At 46.6% G+C, this 18,973-nt stretch overlaps 3 protein-coding genes across 7 annotated transcripts in view; 1 reads left to right on the top strand and 2 right to left on the bottom strand.

Annotated features, from left to right (window-relative positions):
* Positions 1-1,272: 1,272 nt before the first annotated feature.
* LOC6506107 (membrane-associated protein Hem) lies at positions 1,273-5,270 on the bottom strand. The gene is made up of 2 exons (XM_001958502.4): positions 3,741-5,270; positions 1,273-3,679 (listed from the first exon to the last, which is right to left on the bottom strand). The coding sequence occupies exons 1-2, from the start codon at positions 4,918-4,920 to the stop codon at positions 1,479-1,481; spliced, it is 3,381 nt and encodes a 1,126-aa protein (XP_001958538.1). The 5' UTR covers positions 4,921-5,270; the 3' UTR covers positions 1,273-1,478.
* Positions 5,271-5,474: 204 nt separating this feature from the next.
* Positions 5,475-9,621, top strand: LOC6493841 (isoleucine--tRNA ligase, cytoplasmic). The gene is made up of 5 exons (XM_001958503.4): positions 5,475-5,740; positions 5,806-7,057; positions 7,110-7,960; positions 8,023-8,515; positions 8,577-9,621. The coding sequence occupies exons 1-5, from the start codon at positions 5,598-5,600 to the stop codon at positions 9,522-9,524; spliced, it is 3,687 nt and encodes a 1,228-aa protein (XP_001958539.1). The 5' UTR covers positions 5,475-5,597; the 3' UTR covers positions 9,525-9,621.
* A 780-nt stretch (positions 9,622-10,401) lies between these two features.
* The window catches only part of LOC6506105 (teneurin-m), a 112,695-nt gene continuing 104,123 nt past the window's right edge, over positions 10,402-18,973 (bottom strand). For all 5 annotated transcript variants that reach the window (XM_001958504.4, XM_032454139.2, XM_032454140.2 and 2 more), the window contains 2 exons: positions 15,214-18,541; positions 10,402-15,152 (listed from right to left, as the gene is read on the bottom strand). In XM_001958504.4, coding sequence (XP_001958540.3) covers positions 12,861-15,152; positions 15,214-18,541 — 5,620 coding nt within the window. In that variant the 3' untranslated portion in view covers positions 10,402-12,860. The remainder of the gene's footprint in view (positions 15,153-15,213; positions 18,542-18,973) is intronic.

Raw genomic sequence — 18,973 nt, 5'->3', positions numbered from 1 at the left:
TCTCCATCTACATTTTGAATCTATGGAAAAAGTATTTCTTTTAAAAAATTTAAAATATTGTCCATTTTTAAATAAATGCAAACAATAATAAACAATTGGAATTATTCACTTTTAACTGAATAAGATCATTCCACTTTCAATAAAATTTCTACGAGGGACTCAACACCTTTTTTGAAATTTATTTGAAATAAACTTTGTAAAAATTATTTTTAATCAAGGTACTTTTAAGAAACCCCTATTTTAAAAACAATATGAATTAAATAAATAAATAAATTATTTAATGCAGTAGCCGGTATCCCTGAACAAAGTATCCAATGAACAAGGATCGGAACGGATGAAAATGAAATTCAAATTTTTGCTTATATCCAATTTGTGGTTTGTTTTCCTCTTTCTTATATATAACGATAAATAGAAATTAGGAGAAATTAAATGGTAGGTATTTAATTGTATTTTATTAAAAACAAAAAAAAATTCAACAATATTAGCCAAAGATCCAGCGGTGGGACGAAGAACATTCTTTAATAAATATGGCAACAAGAGTGAAACGAAGGCCCACTTGGATAATAGTGGCAGATTGTGGTAAACCTCTGATTGCAGTGCTCACACCGCTATTAGCGCAATAGTTAAGGGGTTTTTCAGTACATTTTTTAAAAGGGAAGGAAACGATTGCGGTAAACGAAATTTTATGGTAATAATCTATTATATTTAAGGTTTAAAGAACAATTTTTGTTATTATAAAATATAGATCATTCAAAATGTTAGAGTGGTTTCTTTGAATCGCCGTCTGCACTTGCAAATCGGTGGGAGTAATGGAAGTCGTACGATGCATCTGAAACATTTAAAATAATTTTTATAAGTTTCTCTTCTATTTGAACTAAAAAAAACTCAGAAGAAATTAGGAAATTCCATATTTTTTCAAGGTAAAAAAAAATGCATTTAAAAAAAATAACACTTTTCTCCAATTTCAAAAAGAAGATAATTTAATACTGACCAAAATAAATTTTCAAATAAAAATTGGCTTCTGGAGTTTTTAAGACATATTCTTGGATAGTTAAAGAATAAATTTAAAACATAAAAAGAGTAAATTTTTTGAAGCCTGAAAATGAGACAACTGCCTTAAGCCACAGAAAATATTCGAAGCACTTTTCCCAATGCCTAATCGAGGCAAAAATGCATAATTGCATGTGGTGCCCTTACGCAAAAAGGCTGCCTAATTTTTCCTTGAAAAGTGATCAAATGTATGGCCGACCGGCATTATAATATACCCAGTTATTATTTTAGATTACGTAAGCACTTTATTCGACATTTTACGAGTAAAAAAATGCAGTGTCTAGAATACATTAGGGTATGTTTAACAGATTACAGTAAATAAGATTAGCATAATGGTCGACAGTCGGCCGTTGGATAAACTATTGTGTGAAAGCAATTTGGAATTTAGCGACGATTTGCTCACGCTATTGCAACAGATTAAGACAAGCTTAAAGGACGAGTCCGAGGATCTGTTCTTGCTTGTAGACGCCATGGTAGGCGTTCCGAATCAGCACATATGGGAAGCAGGACTCAAGCAGGTCCATTGTGAGGAAGGGCGACTGTTTGACGATCTCGTCGAGCAGTAAATAGATCGATTCCCGGTTGCGCGTAGCTTCCTTGTCGCTCTCCTGGCCTAATCGCAGCAGCGAAGAGCTGGCCAAGGCCAGGAACTCCTTCATCCGGTCCTCCATGTCGTTCTGCCCGCAAATAGTGAAGAGTGCGCCAAAAATATTGTTTATCGCCGCCGCCATGCAATGAGTGTTGTTCGAGTGACCGTCAATAGTGGCCCTGTAAAACGAATTCTCGTTACGGGCCAGCTTTGGTATAGAGACGGCTACGAAGACCATCAGCAAACAGGCAGTGAGATGCTCGCCCTCATCAAACTCCGGCTTTTTGGACTTCAGGGTGGTTGCCAGAGTGGGATCTACTTTGCATAGCAGACCTGCTGCCGAAGCCATTTCTGAAGCGACTCGAATCTGGTCTCCGCCGGGCAAGTGCTCTTGGAAGTCCTTCACCGAGCTAAGCAGGAAGGGAATGCGTTTGTCCAACACATCTACGAGAGCCTCATGTACCAAGTTGCGGAAGCAGATGATTACACCAATAATCGTCATGCGCTGTAAAACGCGGTCAACGTCCTGTAGCCGCTTGAATTGCTCCTTCATTACCTCCGGCTTGTCGAAGCTAGTTCGAAGTGTGATTAAAACTTCTTTGTTGGTGACGACCAGGGACTTAAGTTCCTGCACCTGGTTGGCAATGTGCCACATCAAAGTTTCGTTAAGAGTCTTGATTCCGTAGGGCCCAACCAGTTCCGCCAAGGCGCGCAGCTCGTTTAGGTCGGAGAACTCTTGGGGGTTAAACGGCACCCAGCCTTCGGGTGAGATGGGCACAAAGGCCTTCTGGTTAATGGAAAACACTATGTTGCCGGCTGAGACTCTTCTCAGAAGGACTTCGCTGTACCAGGTGTTGTACAGGGCGGCGATTGTCTTCTCGCCATGCGAGTCCAGCGCTTGCGTTTGCTGAAGCAGGCAGTTGTTGAAGACCCTCGTAATGTCAATGTGCACGTAGTTCTCCACGGTCTGAAGCACGTTCATGTAGGCTCGTACACTGGCCAGCAGCTCGGAAGGCTTTGCTATCTCCATCGTTTCTTGGTTGAACATCACCATACCCACCAGATCCCTCGAAAATCGGTGCTCCAAGTTTTGGCACAGATACTCTCGAGGGGCGAATGCAAACTCCCACACGTTCACCGTAGGGCAGTAGTTTATGGCGAAGCAGAGCTCTGTAAGCGCCATGTGAAGCTTGTCCATTGTGGTCAAATCCTCGCGTGTTTTTCGGTACGACTCGTCGCCCGGCTTGCGGATGTCATCAAAGTGTTTCGACTTGGCCTTGTCCTTCTTCTTGCGGGCCGACTGCACAGACAAGATTTTGGCACAGTGTTTCGGCAGGAGTGCATCTGCCATGGTGCACTGTTCATCGCATATGGTTGTGATGATGTTCTTGGCCTCCTTGGCCATTTCCTCTAGGAAAATGTTCACAACGCTCAGAGACCTCTCACGTATGTGGTGGCGTTCCTCTGGGCACATTTCGTGCGTGCAATTTTGAAAGTGGCTACAAATCAATGGGAAGGCTATGATGTAGCGGTTCTGCGCGGGAAACTCCAAGCACATGTGGAATTGGTCGTCAAACATTTTGTTGTAAAAGCAGAAAATACTCAGATCTGAGGTTTCCACCAGAATCTCGTCCAAGTTATCCACCACGCGGGTGTGGAAAACCATAGAATCCAACAGGCGAGCCAGTTCAATGTGCTCCGTGATCCTCAAGGCGGCTTTTCCCACACTCATATAGGTCTGAAGACGGAACCAGTCCAGGCGGAATGGTCGAAAATAGAAGAGCTCGTTGTCCTCCACTTGCTTTACGGTCAGGCTTGCAGCAATATTGTATAGCGAGCTAAAGATAATGCTCTCGTCCTCCGGGCACATCTGCAAGCTCTGCATCCGTATGTTCAAGTCAGTGGCATCGAATCCGGACAAATATTGCACGTAGTACCGCTGCATCACCTGGCTGTATTTCCGCACTAATGCTCGCAGTTCCTCCATGTGAAACAGCAGCTCGGGTAACTGCCGATCCACCAGATCCTCGTTGCTCTTACCTGCCAATGAAAATAAGATGAATGTAAAGCTAATATCTTGGGTAAAATGGGATATACTGACCCTTGTTCTTGACTGGAGGAGGATTGTCGTTGTGCCTAAGCAGCCAGAGAATTTCATCGCGAGCTAGGCACAGACCAATGAAAATAAATATTGCCTTGGGTCCGAGCAGGCCAGGCTGATCCGTCATAATCAAAGCCAATTCTTTCAAAGCCGTGCGTAGAAACTTTCGGCGCTCGCGGTGCATATGAGCTGCCTTTTGAACAGCGGTGTTGTAGGCATCCTTAACCTCGCTGATGCGCTTACTGTATCCCTTGATACCGTCGAATGTGGACTGGATATACTGGTGGATTTGCAGGACCTCGTCCCGAAACAGTGCAACCACCCAGCTGGACTCTAGGGCGGAGATCCATATCTTGTTCACCTCTGGATACTGGCCTAGCATTTGGTGGTTCAGAAGCAGGCCGAAAATAATCCATCGGTCCATGGCCTCCAAGGAGATATACTCGCAGGACATGGTTTCTGTGCGAACAGCCTTCAGCAAAATCGCAGGATTTCCCACGAGACTCAGCTTCTGCATCTCCCTCCATTTGTCGGCGGGAAGGTTTCGCAGGGCATAGATGGAAGTGAGCGAGCGGAGCGCATTGGCGAGCAGCCGTTGGTGAGGAATGAATTCTTCGGCGAGCTTCTTTAGTGGAACCTCATAGTCGAGTATCATCTGTCCTAGTCGAGGAAAGCCCGTGTCGGCCTGGTTGTTCTGAAGCTCATACGCCGCATTGTACAGCCCGAGCACAGCCTTTCGGTCCTCCACCCTGGACAAGACGATCATCAGAGAGACGTAGGTGACCACCAGGTCCAGGTAATTTTTGGTCAGCTCAAAATTGAGCGTGATGTCGAGGTGGATCTGACAGGCGTCCATCGTGGTGAGTAGCTCGCACACATTGTCCTTAAAGTCCAATAAGTCGACGAAGGTGTGATAATAGAGGGACAGCGACTTGATTATCTCAGCCTTTATGTTCACAATAGCGTTCAGTCCCTTGACGTCGATGTTGGGGAATCTCTTCACGATAAACTTTATGCTGGACTCCAGGCTCTTTTCAGATAGGAATCCTGGCTTGGATTTGGTGTCGCCGCATGCTTTTTTGATGTTGTATATTCGCGTTAATATACCCAGGCCGCGGTCGTTCAAGATGATTAGTTTTTCAGCAATTTTCTGCTGGTTCGGAAAAATTGGGCGTGCCATGTCCGATGATGAATAGGGAACAGTGATGGGCTGAAATCGAGGTTCTGGTAATGTGCAGACCTCACACGTGCGCGGCAAACTCAAACTCAACTAGCAGTGCGTTCTAATGGGGCCTTTCCTTACACTTTAAATATTATTTATATTGCAAATACGGCATAAAAATGTACACACACTCTTCTTCTTCAGCACTAGTGGTGGGCGACGATAACAAATCACAATTCAAGCCCTGGTTGAAACTATCGAGACCATTGTGAATGTCTTATTACGTAGGTAACGAAATCATACACGGTTATTAAAAGTACCGGTAGGTGTCGCTTTGTTACACAGAGAAGTTTATAAGATGTAAATTGACAGTAAAATGTAAGTGTAAAAATATCTGTAAAGTGAAAAGTGTGTACTCGTATTGGAAAATTCCTTTGAAAGGCGAATTATATGAAGAAGCATAAAACAAACACGAAATCCAATAAAAGTAAAAGTTAAAATATCAAAATATAAAGAGCATAATTTCCATTTCCTTATGACCATATATAATATAATTCTTATGAAAAGTATATCGATGTTTTGATGTTTTCCAACCCTGAAGCGCACGTTGCCACGCAAAGTCGCCGGACGAATTTAGATCCTGAGATTTTGTTTTTTTATACTGGCCTCTAAATAAACAGGGCATTAAATCAGCCATGGGAAAGAAACTGGAGCGGAGCGACGTCTGCCGCGTGCCGGAAAACATCAATTTCCCGGCCGAGGAGGAGAACGTTCTGCAGAGGTGGCGTGAAGAAAACGTCTTCGAAAGGTGCAGCCAGCTGTCGAAGGGCAAGCCCAAGTAAGTGCAGTAATATATTGCATCAGCCGGTGATCCCATTGCTCACGTCGCCATGTTTCATCCAGGTATACGTTCTACGACGGGCCGCCCTTTGCTACCGGACTGCCTCATTACGGGCATATTCTGGCCGGCACCATCAAGGACATTGTAACGCGCTATGCCTACCAGCAGGGGTACCACGTGGATCGTCGCTTTGGCTGGGATTGCCACGGATTGCCTGTGGAATTCGAAATCGATAAGCTCATGAATATCCGAGGACCCGAGGACGTAGCAAAGATGGGCATCACGGCGTACAACGCCGAATGCCGGAAGATTGTGATGCGCTACGCTGACGAGTGGGAGAACATTGTGACTCGCGTAGGCCGTTGGATCGACTTCAAGAACGACTACAAGACCTTGTACCCATGGTACATGGAGTCCATTTGGTGGATCTTCAAGCAGCTCTACGACAAGGGTCTAGTTTATCAGGGAGTGAAGGTGATGCCATATTCCACTGCCTGCACAACATCACTGTCCAACTTTGAGGCTAACCAGAACTACAAAGAGGTGGTTGATCCATGTGTGGTTATTGCCTTGGAGGCGGTAAGTCTGCCCAACACATTCTTCCTGGTGTGGACAACTACGCCGTGGACACTGCCCTCGAACTTTGCGTGCTGCGTTCACCCTACTATGACTTACGTAAAGGTGCGCGACGTGAAGAGCGATCGCCTCTTCATACTCGCTGAGTCACGGCTTTCCTATGTCTACAAGACAGAAGCAGAATACGAAGTGAAGGATAAGTTTGCTGGAAAAACGCTTAAGGATCTTCACTACAAGCCGTTGTTCCCATACTTTGCTAAGCGCGGCGCCGAGGTGAAGGCCTACCGTGTGCTTGTTGACGAATATGTCACTGAGGATTCGGGTACGGGTATCGTTCACAATGCCCCATACTTCGGAGAGGACGATTACCGCGTCTGCCTGGCAGCGGGCCTCATCACAAAGTCCAGCGAGGTGCTCTGTCCAGTGGACGAAGCTGGGCGGTTTACTAAGGAGGCCAGCGATTTTGAAGGCCAGTATGTAAAGGACGCAGACAAGCAGATCATGGCTGTTTTAAAAACGCGTGGCAACCTGGTGTCTAGCGGTCAAGTAAAGCATAGCTACCCATTCTGTTGGCGGTCAGACACCCCATTGATCTACAAAGCCGTGCCGTCATGGTTCGTGCGTGTGGAACATATGTCAAAGAATCTGCTGACCTGCAGCTCCCAGACCTACTGGGTTCCCGACTTTGTTAAGGAAAAACGATTTGGAAACTGGCTGAGGGAAGCTAGGGATTGGGCTGTGAGTAATTAATATTCAATTATCTACTATATCACTCATAAGAATATTTCAGATCTCCCGGAACAGATACTGGGGCACGCCAATTCCAATTTGGCGGTCGCCAAACGGCGACGAGACCATAGTTATCGGCAGCATCAAGCAGTTGGCAGAGCTATCTGGCGTGCAGGTGGAGGACCTACATCGGGAAAGCATCGATCACATCGAGATACCATCGGCGGTTCCAGGAAATCCACCACTGCGTCGCATTGCGCCCGTCTTTGATTGTTGGTTCGAGTCCGGATCCATGCCTTTTGCCCAGCAACACTTCCCCTTCGAAAACGAAAAGGATTTCATGAACAACTTCCCAGCCGACTTCATCGCTGAGGGCATTGATCAGACACGTGGTTGGTTCTACACGCTTCTTGTGATTTCAACAGCCTTGTTCAACAAGGCGCCTTTCAAGAACCTCATCGCCAGTGGCTTGGTCCTGGCTGCGGATGGTCAGAAGATGTCGAAGCGCAAGAAAAACTATCCAGATCCCATGGAGGTCGTCCACAAATATGGTGCAGATGCCTTGCGCTTGTACCTGATCAACTCGCCTGTAGTGAGGGCTGAAAGTCTGCGCTTCAAGGAGGAGGGCGTTCGCGACATTATCAAGGATGTGTTTCTGCCTTGGTATAATGCCTACCGGTTCCTACTGCAAAACATTGCTCGGTACGAGAAGGAGGACCTCGGAGGAAAAGGACAATACATTTATGAACGGGAGCGCCATTTGAAGAATATGGATAAGGCTTCCGTTATTGATGTTTGGATTCTGTCCTTTAAGGAATCCCTCTTGCAGTTCTTTGCCGAGGAAATGAAGATGTACCGATTGTACACAGTCGTACCGCGGCTAACAAAGTTCATCGATCAACTAACCAATTGGTAAGCTCTCTTAAAAATCAATTTTTGCAATAATTATACTCAAATATTGTTTTTTCAATTAGGTACGTTCGCTTAAACCGTCGTCGCATTAAGGGAGAGCTTGGCGCTGAACAGTGCATCCAGTCGCTAGATACTCTCTACGATGTGCTTTACACAATGGTCAAAATGATGGCTCCGTTCACGCCTTACCTCACCGAGTACATATTCCAGCGTCTGGTTTTGTTCCAGCCTCCTGGTTCTTTGGAACACGCAGACTCGGTCCACTACCAAATGATGCCCGTCAGTCAAAGCAAGTTCATCCGAAACGATATCGAGCGTTCCGTGTCTTTGATGCAATCGGTTGTTGAGTTGGGTCGCGTGATGCGCGATCGTAGAACTTTGCCTGTAAAATACCCTGTGTCGGAGATTATCGTCATTCACAAAGATGCTAAAGTACTGGAGGCTGTCAAAAATTTGCAGGACTTTATTCTCAGCGAGCTTAATGTCCGCAAGCTGACTTTGAGCTCTGATAAGGAAAAATATGGCGTTACTTTGAGGGCTGAGCCTGATCATAAGGTATGTTCAGTGAGGTATTCGTAACTTAAAACCCACAATGTTAAATCCAATTTCGTTTTAGACTCTCGGCCAGCGACTAAAGGGTAACTTCAAGGCGGTTATGGCCGCTATTAAGGCGCTGAAGGACGATGAAATTCAAAAGCAAGTTGCCCAGGGCTACTTCAACATCTTAGATCAGCGTATAGAACTAGATGAAGTCCGAGTTATTTACTGCACATCTGAGCAGGTTGGCGGTCACTTTGAGGCTCACAGTGATAATGAGGTCTTGGTGTTACTAGACATGACGCCCAACGAGGAACTCCTGGAAGAGGGATTGGCCCGAGAGGTCATCAATCGTGTGCAGAAGCTGAAGAAAAAGGCCCAACTCATCCCGACTGATCCTGTGCTTATCTTCCACGAACTTGAGGCCAATAGCACCAAGAAGGAGACTTTGGAGACTCAGGCTCAGCTAAAGAAGGTGTTAAGCAGCTACTCCGATATGATTAAAACGGCCATCAAGTCAGACTTTGGACCATTTTCGGCTGAGAAGTCCGCCAAAAAAAGAGTTATTGCCAGTGAGCTTGTCGATTTGAAGGGAATTCCTTTAAAGCTTACCATCTGCTCTACGGAGGATTTGCAATTGCCCAATCTTCCGTTTTTGAACGTTGCTTTGGCTGAAGATCTAAAGCCGCGATTCGGCAACGGGGACAAGGCGTCACTGTTTCTGCAGCACAATGCCAGCAAGCAAATAATCAGTTTGCCTCAGCTGCGCAGCGAAATAGAAATATTGTTTGGCCTGTATGGAGTCAACTTTAACATCTATGTTGTTGACCAGAAAAGTAATGCCAAGGAACTGACTTCCATCGATAAGAGCCTCAATGGAAAACTGTTGGTATTATCCCGGGGCCCAGAGGCACTAAAAAGTAAAGCGTCTTTTGACGTACCCTCATCACCTTACTCCAAGTTTGTAAACAAAGGGTCAGGAACCGCAGCCTTTATTGAGAATCCAAAGGGTACCACCTTAAATTAAATTGAAGACTTTGACTTTCTATTTATGGTATTTGATTGAGAATTAACGAAAAATAAATGTTATCAACTTTTGAAAAAAGTTGTAAACCAATTGAAAATTATTTGCCTATCAAGGGGTATGGGGATAGTAAAGTTGCATTCATTTTTTTATTGGTTAGCTGCATCTTGTACGTTGCGTTTATTTGACCTTAATGAGACCTAATAAAACCCAATTATATATTTTCATATCGTACACCGCAACCTTTCTTTTACTAAATGTAATGTTTACAATTTACTCACTGTCTCACCAATAATTATTTATGAATACAAATTGTACAAAGATTAATTTAATGATTTAAGCAAGCTTATGGCAAGTCGATAGTTTTCAACTGAGAGACAAGTTTTTAATAGAAACAGGATATTATAAAAGGGTAAAAAATATTCAGCGGAATTTGATAATATTTTATAATTATTATATTCACGCGTATTTTATCTGTTTATAAATAATTTGATGAGCTTTTAACTGTGAAAGTTACCTAAATCTTCGTTTTTACACCAAAAAGGGTATTATTTTTGACTGCATATGAGACGTGTGTATATTCTTGATCCGATTACTACTGTTTGTCCAAAGTTTAGACTTTAAAGTTAGCGTAGCTTTCATAGCTAAATATATGCACTATATACTGAACACATCCTTCAAAAAAATTTTTGTGCATTTCTTATTGCAAAAATGTATTGCAAAATCTGACTTAATGATTCACTTTCTGATTTTATTTATGTATATCTATTCTACGTCTTACCTTTGAAGACAATTTAGCCATTGAGCCACCCTATATTCTGCAAAGATCCCAAAGGTTTTAAAATTACTTTCTATTTCCCAATCAATTAAAAACAAGGGCTGTATGTTTCCATTTTTATTGAAATCGCTTTTTACTCGTAATTTTATAAGTTATATATTTATGTATTATCATGTATGCATATCGGGTTGCCATAATTGTAGGTATGTAGTGTGTATACAATGTTTTTGCAATCGAATCGTAATTCGTGATCTAGTATTTCTCGTTACGCCTTCGCCGCGATATCTGATTTTCAAGACTATTTTCCACATTGAATACAAGCTGTTCATTACAATCATAGTCATATAACCTAGTCAAAATGGCAACTAATTGATTAAGTTAAGCGTTGCCCTTTGTGGAATCTTTTGATACAGATAAAGAACAGAAGTAGTGGGCTTCTTAGACTGAAGCAGAATCGCGTTGGATTTAGACTAAGTATTTGCAACCGTTCGCCTTTAAAATGTCTTGATTCAGTCACTTATGGCTCATTTACCGCTTCCATTGCTGAATTTAATAATTTCGTTTTGTTTTATGCTTTTTGGTTAATATAATGCTGCTTAATTTTAGTACATATACATTCATTCATATACGTTTGCTAATTTTTACAATTTTTTGTAAAACCTAATCTGTGTACCGACCTACAAATTGAATTTCTCAAACCTTTACACAGTATTAGCTTTACAATTCGAAATAAACGTATCCGGATTCAGATTTGAGTGAGTAGTCTTAAGTGTACGGTTTAAGAGTTTGTCCATTATTATTCAATTATCTTCATTTGCATCCTTTATGATTTTATTTAATAAAATTACTAACACTTTAGCTAATTACTACCATTTCGGTTCATCCCCGTCCCTCACACTGCGGTCGACTTCGAACCGAATCGATTTCACATTAGTTAGGTGCTAATCCATTCTGATTTACGGGATTTGTCTTTAGCCTAGTCCTTAAGCCTATCTGTAGTGGGGTGTTTATAATACAAGGTTCGTTTCATACGGTTATAGGGGGTGTCTACGTTCTCTGCAAGACTTACATACATATTGCGCTCTAATTTTATGCTAGTTAATATCTCAATAGTCAATAGTTTAGCTTTATAAATAGTTCAATAATAATTGCAAACTCAAAGGGCCGACCCCAAGTGTCGGCAACAATAAACGGAATAGAGTTACGCGGACACAATCTTGCAATTCGATGTCGAACAAAATAAAAAAATTAAAAGCCATTAAGCTCTGAGTACTTTAAGGTGAATCGATTTTACAAATTAACATGGCAAATGGTACGACCTCAATATTGCGTTGTAAAAACTAATCGTTACAGACTAACTAAAAAAAGAGTAAAGTACATTATTTGCTTTTCATTTTTCATTTCCTTTCGATTTGAGTTGATTCGATTTTTGTTCATCACACTTCAAGTTGTCAAATGAAATGTTTAGAAATATATATCACAATTTGTAAAAAGTTTTTAATGCATTTTGCCTTCGAATAAATTCAGATTCAACAGATTAACATTGTAAAATGAGTGGAAATTGTTGGTAGAGTATTTGTATTTCATTGAAAGGGGACTTTCGGAAGATTCGTTTTGATTCTTGGCTATCCAAATAATGCGTGAGTGGGAGTAATGTATATTCGAGCACTCGGTTCGGACACCTGATTCGAAAAAGGACTTCGATAAAAGGGTAAACGCTCGCAGATTCTTTAGTTAAAGCATAGTAAAGTAGTTTTCTTATATACAAAAAGCAATTTCGGGGGGAAGCAGCGTGTTACTTGCCGTCGCCTTCCGAGAGGTGCTATGTCGGACAAGGCTGGGTCTAGGACTAGGGACTAGGGGCAACTACAGAGAACTTTGATCTTTTTACATTTATTCAACTTGTAGATTAACATCTGACTTATCGTATGCATATTTTGCTGTGTAATACTCATCGTTCGACATCGTGATGCCGAGGGCATTTGGACAAACTCCATGCCCCAAACAGACAATGTCGCTGGGTTCGGTTTAGTTCGCTGACTCTATACAAAACTAACTCCGTCGGCCCGGCCAACACCGAGAGGTGAGAGCCGGTTGTCCAAGGTTAAAAAAAACATAAACAGACGTTACAAATTACACACATGGACTACACATATTCCTACATGCCTAACTCAACACCAACATACATATTCCTGTTCCTGGTACATATAAGAAGTTTCTTCGGTTATTCAAGGGCTGAACTGTGACTAATACTAAACTTCACGATTAAAGTTTATATTAATTGTGTGTTGAATGCCTTTTTTTTAAATGTTTTGTGTGTTTGTGTGTCGCCGTGTTGTGCTGTTGTTGTGGTTGCTGCTGATGCGCATTTCACCTAATTACAAAATCTGCTCCTCCAGAGTTTCGCTGCTGTCCTTTGGCTCCTTCCGGCCCACGGAAATTAGGTAGTCGGGCTGTTCGCCGTCGTCCTCGTCCGCCACTTCAATCTCGTCAAGCTGGGGATTAGCTTGCACTCCTGCCTCCCACTCCGACTGCTTCGGATCCGCTCCAACTGCCTCCACTCACGCACTCAGCTCTCCGAACTTCATCTGCCGGCGGCTGGAGGCACTGCGGTGGCTGTTACCGGTCTTGCGGCGCTTGCGCTTGGCGTCGCGCTGGAAGGCTACGTTGCCTGGATCGTCGGCCAACTGGGGGTACTTGTGTATGCTGTGGATGTCTATGCCTATCCAGCCATCAACATCTCCGTGCTGGACCAGCTCTTCCTTCTCCTCCTCGGTCCAGTCGCCGCGTCCCTGGAAGCCAGCGGCTACCAACTGCTTCTCAAGCTCCCAGGCTCTCTCGACGGCACGCTTGTGGGCGTGTTTCAGGATTCGATGGCGCTCCTGCTCGGGATCTACGCCATACTTGACTATGACGACGGCATCGGGTCCATGGAGGCGTAGTTCCTTAGCAGCACTGCCACCATGGTCGCTTACCTCGTGTGTTGATATGTTAAACATGCCACCCAGGCGACGCAGCTCCTCGTTGTCGTCGCGGAGTTTCAGTACGTTGTCCTTCACAAAGTAGAAAACGTCCTGGTCGTGGATGCTAAAGTGCAGGTCAAGGAAGTAGGAGTTGTTGAAAACGCTGCTCACAACGTCCTGTACGACGCTGTTCGATCCATCGACTACACTGACCAGAGCTCGTCCACCAATCCGCGAGAGCAATACACCCTCGCCAAACACTCCTCGTCTGTAACTGATTCGGGGCAACAGATTGCGCATTTTCGGTTCCATCTTGAGCAGCGGCTTGGGCACAAAGTCAAAGTCGCTAAACTTCTCGCTCGTCTTCTCCACGATGCACTCCAGACCGGAGATCACTCCAAAGTCGGGGGCCAGCATGTTCGACTTGATAGAGGCCTGTGGAGTGTACTGGGCCAACTTGGTATAGCGTCTGCTCTGCATGTTGTCCAGGTCATAGCCGAATAGTTGCAGCCAGGCGTCCAGGTCAATCATGTAGTTTTGGGGTCGGTTGGGGTTGATTGGGTCGTTGTTGTGGTAGCGGTAGATAAACACATCCGTTGGGTGCGACATCTCGGTGGCCAGGGTCTCCCACTGCGGGGTCATCCACTGACCCACGTGCGGGTCGTATTGGCGCTGTTCCGTATAGATCAGCTTGGTGTGCGGATCGATTAGTCCGCCGTGGAAGTCGATGGGCACGAAGAAGTCTGGTTTGGTATCCTTAATGATCCGGCCAAAAGGCGTGCGCTTCAGCTCCTTGGCAATACCGCCGTTCAGGTCGAAGAAGGCAAGCGGAGAGCCGTTTTGATCGGTGGCAACATAGTACCGCTGATCAGCGTTCTCCATAGCAATCAGCATGTCGCGGTCGTCGTAGAAGAACTTCATAGTACGTGCCAGTTTCGGGAAGTGAGCGTGGGTGACTAGGTGTGGAGTGCGTGGGTTAGCGTAGTAGTACTGGGTGGTATTGCCCTGATTGTCGTGCCATGCCACAAGGCGGCTGCGGTCGTCATAGTAATACCAGCTCTGGAAGCGTTCCCTCTCGAACGCGTGGATGAGTTGTCCGCGGTTGTTGTATCGGTACTTCTGTTCGCCGCGCCTAACCACGAAGCCTCGGGCGTCGTAGTTGTTGAACTCCACGTCGCCGACTTTGATCACTCGGTCGCCAATGTCATAGCCGAGGTTGAACTTTTCACCCTGGTCCACAACGCCAACCGTATTACCGTTCTCATCGTACAAGTACTTCCAGTTGTTGGTGCCGAGGACCTCAACCACATGACCGTCGGCGTTGTAGTTGATCTTGTCAAAGGCTGTCGACCTGCCGAAGGTTGTCTTCTGCGATTTGATGCGGTTGCGCAGGTCGTAGTCCAGTTCCAGACGGAACACATCAATGTTCTTTACATTCATCAGCACACTCTTCACCCGACCGTGCTGGTCGTAGTCAACGATGGCGAAGAATTGTTTCGCCGAGTCTTGGATCACCGTCCTGTTGAACGCGTTCCGCGTGATCTTCAGATCCTGCACAACCTCTAACTGTCCCAGGTTCTGGCTGTATTTGTAGCGTGTGGTGGGGAGCTCCTTGTCGTCGATGGCCATTTCGATTCCGCTAAGGCGTGCGTTTCCGTCATAAGCATACTTATAGTGGGCAGAGGCAAGCGAGTTCTTCGAGCCGAAGCGTAGTTTTTCGTCCTTCAGGATGCCAGCGTGGTACTTGAACTCGCGGCGCAGCTCGAAGCCAGGTTCTTGAACTTCCACGGTCTTGACTAGACTTGTAGTGTCCTGGTACGTGTAATGGGTGCTTGATAGCCCCGCCAAAATTGTCTCCAGGCGACCAGCCGCGTCGTAAACGAAAGCCACCTGTAATAATAACAATTGTTTAGTTTCTTATATTTTTCTTCTATTATACCTTGCTACTTACCTTGCCCGATTGGTGTGGGTGGATCTTGGCCAGGATCTGGCCCTCATCGTTGTACAGGATCTCGAATGGATGGCGATTAATGGGCGAGAAGTACTGGTACTTGAAGAAGCCCAGAGAGGTTTGAAGAGAAAATGCGTGAATGTGGCCTCGGGGTGTCGTCAGGCTTTGCAATGCTCCAGCATCATCGTACTGTAACAGGTAGTCCGATCGCCTGGGTGTTGTTACTTTTAGCGGCAACGATCCAAACATGTCCTTGAAAGCATACACCATGGTCGATCCGTCGCCGTATTTGATCTCGTTGAGGCGTCCGTTGCGGTCGAAGGAGTAGGCCTCCTGCAATACACCCCACTTCCAGCTGACCAGACGGCCAAACCGATCGTACTCGAGGTCCACATCCGCATAGTCACCAGACTGCGGACGGAAGCTGATCGGACGCGATGTGCGGTCATAAGTCACATTGAGCAGCTCCTGTTTGTCATCAACCAGCACCACCACTGACTGGGTCTCGCGGTCGTACTCCAAGGTCAGAACGTTGTCCCCGTTGACGCGTAGCTTGCGACCCACTTCGGTGACAGGCCGAGGTGCACCCTTGCTCTGCTTGCCAGCTTGCAGTGGCTGCTGGCGACGCACAAAGTAGCGCCACTCGAATCTGTTGGCCAGGTCGCCGGCGATTTCGGTGCGTTGCTTCGCTGGTACGGGGTAGCTCTCGCCCAACAACGGGCTCTGCTCCGCCAGAATCGTGTAGGGAGCCACCTCCATTTGTACGTTGTGGCCCCACGGCGTGATGCTGGTAGTGGATCCGTCCATGTCGACGGATGTGCGGGATTCAGCGGCTCCGTTCCGGACGGTGACTGTGGCGCCCTGGATTAGGAGCGACTGCTCCTTCTGTGCGTTCTCAGAAACTTTCACTTGGGCGCCCTTAACGCTCAAGTCGAAGCTTAGCTCAATAACGCGGCCGGTAGGCGTGACTGCGGAGGTAAGGCGTCCGAACTCGTCATAGTTGTACACATAGGAGCGTCCGGTGGAGTCCAGTTTGGTCTTTAGCAGGCCTGTGGGTCCGTGGTACTCGTAAGTGACATTGTAGTTGTCAGGGGTGCTTAATTCGTGGAGCATCTTCATGCGAGTCATACGCAGTCGACACTTCTGACCCTTGGTGTTCTCGATGGAGTTCACCTGGGAGGTGTAGTCGCGCAGCAGGAAGACCTTGTTGCCAGCTGCATCGGTGACGGTGCTTAGCTTACCGTTGGAGGTGTTCACGTTGTAGGTGAATACGTAGGTCGTTTCGCCGGTCAAAATGTTGCGCGTCGACACGTGCTGGCCAAAGCGATTGAAGATATAGATCTCCTGCATGTCGGGGGCGTAGATTTCGTACTCGCGCGAGGGACTAGCCTCTGGGATGCTGGACATCACTGATCGAATGCGGTAGTTGGCCTGATCCGCAATGTGCACGTGACCGTCGGGAGTCACAGACAAAGCGGCAATTGTGTTGAACTTTGCGCTGGTGGCCAGATAGTGCTCAGCCTCGAAGCAGTCGCAGCCGCGCTCCAGGCAGTTACATTTTGACTCGGCGCCGGCGAAAGGTGCGATTCGCCCGTCCGTTCCGATCACACGCACTCGGTTGATCCTCTGCGAATCACTCTCCGCCACATAGAGCTCACCCAGTGGTCCGAAGGCGATCGACTGGGGCATCACCAGAGTGGCGTGCGTGGCCAGGTCAGTGTCGTATGCTGTAGAGGCGGTGGCGCAGTGCAAAGGCCGGCCGGAGATGACGCGTACGCGACCATCCGGAGTCATGCGCAGAATCATGTGGTCGTCGATTATATGCAGGGTATTGTCCATTGGCGAAACGGCCAATTCTGTGGGCCAGCGCAGGTGCATCTCCTCTAGCTTGAGAGTGCCCTCACAGGGTATGGGCTTCCAGTGCGATTTATGCATGTGGTTGCCGATAAGGGTGCTTACGATGCCGTCTCTGTCCACCATCCGGATGTTGGTTCCGTCCGCAAAGTAGAGGATGTTGTCGCTCGAGATGGCAATACCTTTCGGGTAAGCCAGCTTTGCGTCTTTGGCTAGCGCCCCGTCTCCGCAGTGCGCCTCGTCACCGGGCAGACACCGCTCCCCTGAACCAACCACCGCCTCCCAGTTAAGTTCCGGCTGCGAGTAGTTATTGGTATCGCGTACCCGAATGATTTGGTGGGACTCAGGGTCTGATACGTAAAGGGTTCCATCGAGGGGACTGAGTGCCATGTGGTAGCGGTAGGAGACACGAGTGGCGTTCAGTTTCACTACAGTGCGAATGCTGCCGTCGCTCATGATGCGGCGAATGTAGTTGAAGTCACCTACAAAGAGGCTGCCGTCGGGAGCGGCGGCCAGAGCCACTGGGGCTAGGAGGCGCTGCTTTGTAGCCAGGCCATCGCAGTCGGGGCATTCGAGAGGTCTCTGGTGTCCATCGCCCATAGTTGTCAGGATGATGCGGGGCTTGTTTCGTAGGTAGATATTCGAGCCGTCTCCCTTCTGCAGAATGCCTTCGTGGAAGTTGTAGCGGTGGTGGATGTCCAGATTCCAACCTCCCACCTCCGAGATGGACATGTCGTGGCCACTTAACTTGGTGGTCTGGATGTCCCACACGATGTCCGTGCAATCCGTGTACTGGTAGCCTACCTTCACCACAGCGGTGGTAACGCCGTAGACGCGCTGGCGGTAGATGTTCAGCCTGTTCCATGCATATGTGAACTTGATCCCCGGATCCGCCTCGAAGACGCGCTCAAACAAGATGCCCTCAATGGTGATGCGCAGGTGAATGAGGTGCAACGTGGGGGGAATGTTGTCTGGCGTCAACTGCAGCTTGATTGTAGATAAGTAGCCGGCGGCACGCGACGAGTGGTAGACGAGGTTAAGACCAGTGCCGGGGATCTGAAGCGACTCCTGGATAACCTGAGACTCGGCGAGGATGGCACTGCGATCGGGGCATGCGCCCTGGAAGCCATGCTTCCAGGAGGCCAATACAACAGGCTTCATCAGGTCGTAGTCGTGTGCGAAACAAGTGTGCGTTGTGGTCGTGGCCAGGCCCTTTTCCTCGGACATGCTCATAACCACGCCATCAATGATGACCACCTCGTTCCAGGGCACTTGGACGATGCGAGACTGGGGTCGGAAGGGGGCACGTCCGAACTGAAGGGTCACGGCTCCACCGCCGTTGACCATCAAGTCAAACCATCCATCGTCGCGGGTGAGGGTGAAGCCCTCCAGCAGGGTGGTTGTGGACACTCGGACACCTACCAAACCCATGCCGAGGGAGGTGACCACGCGGCCTCTAATAACTGCCGATCGGCTGTAGGGAGTACAGAGAATGTGGATTAGTCGGGTCTTGCAAGGATGGGGTCTTGAAGACTTGGAAGTCTAAACCGGCAGGCTAGCAAGCAGTTCAAATAAGAATTGGCATCTACTTGAGCAATAATAATTAAAATAAAAATAGTTCACACGCACAAAACATAAGAATCTTTTCCACACATAAAGGTATTACAAGTTTACAATACATGTTCAGTATGGTATTTATGGTTTATCTTTGTGGCTCATGATTGTGACCTAGTATTGACCTAAGTATGAGTAGTATGCGTTTTCATAGCTTAGATATATATTTATGGTAAATAAATAACTCAAAGTACTTCGTCTGGTCTGGACAATAAGGTTGGTAATAAAAACTTAAGCTATCAACTGAGATTTGATTCCATATGAAACAAGGTTAGCTACACTATAAACTAAA

This window comes from Drosophila ananassae, chromosome 2R (genome assembly GCF_017639315.1).
Source record: "Drosophila ananassae strain 14024-0371.13 chromosome 2R, ASM1763931v2, whole genome shotgun sequence".
NCBI classification, from domain to species: domain Eukaryota; kingdom Metazoa; phylum Arthropoda; class Insecta; order Diptera; family Drosophilidae; genus Drosophila; species Drosophila ananassae.
The sequence above is the reverse complement of the archived record's forward strand: the minus strand, read 5'-3'. Positions and strand labels throughout refer to the sequence as shown.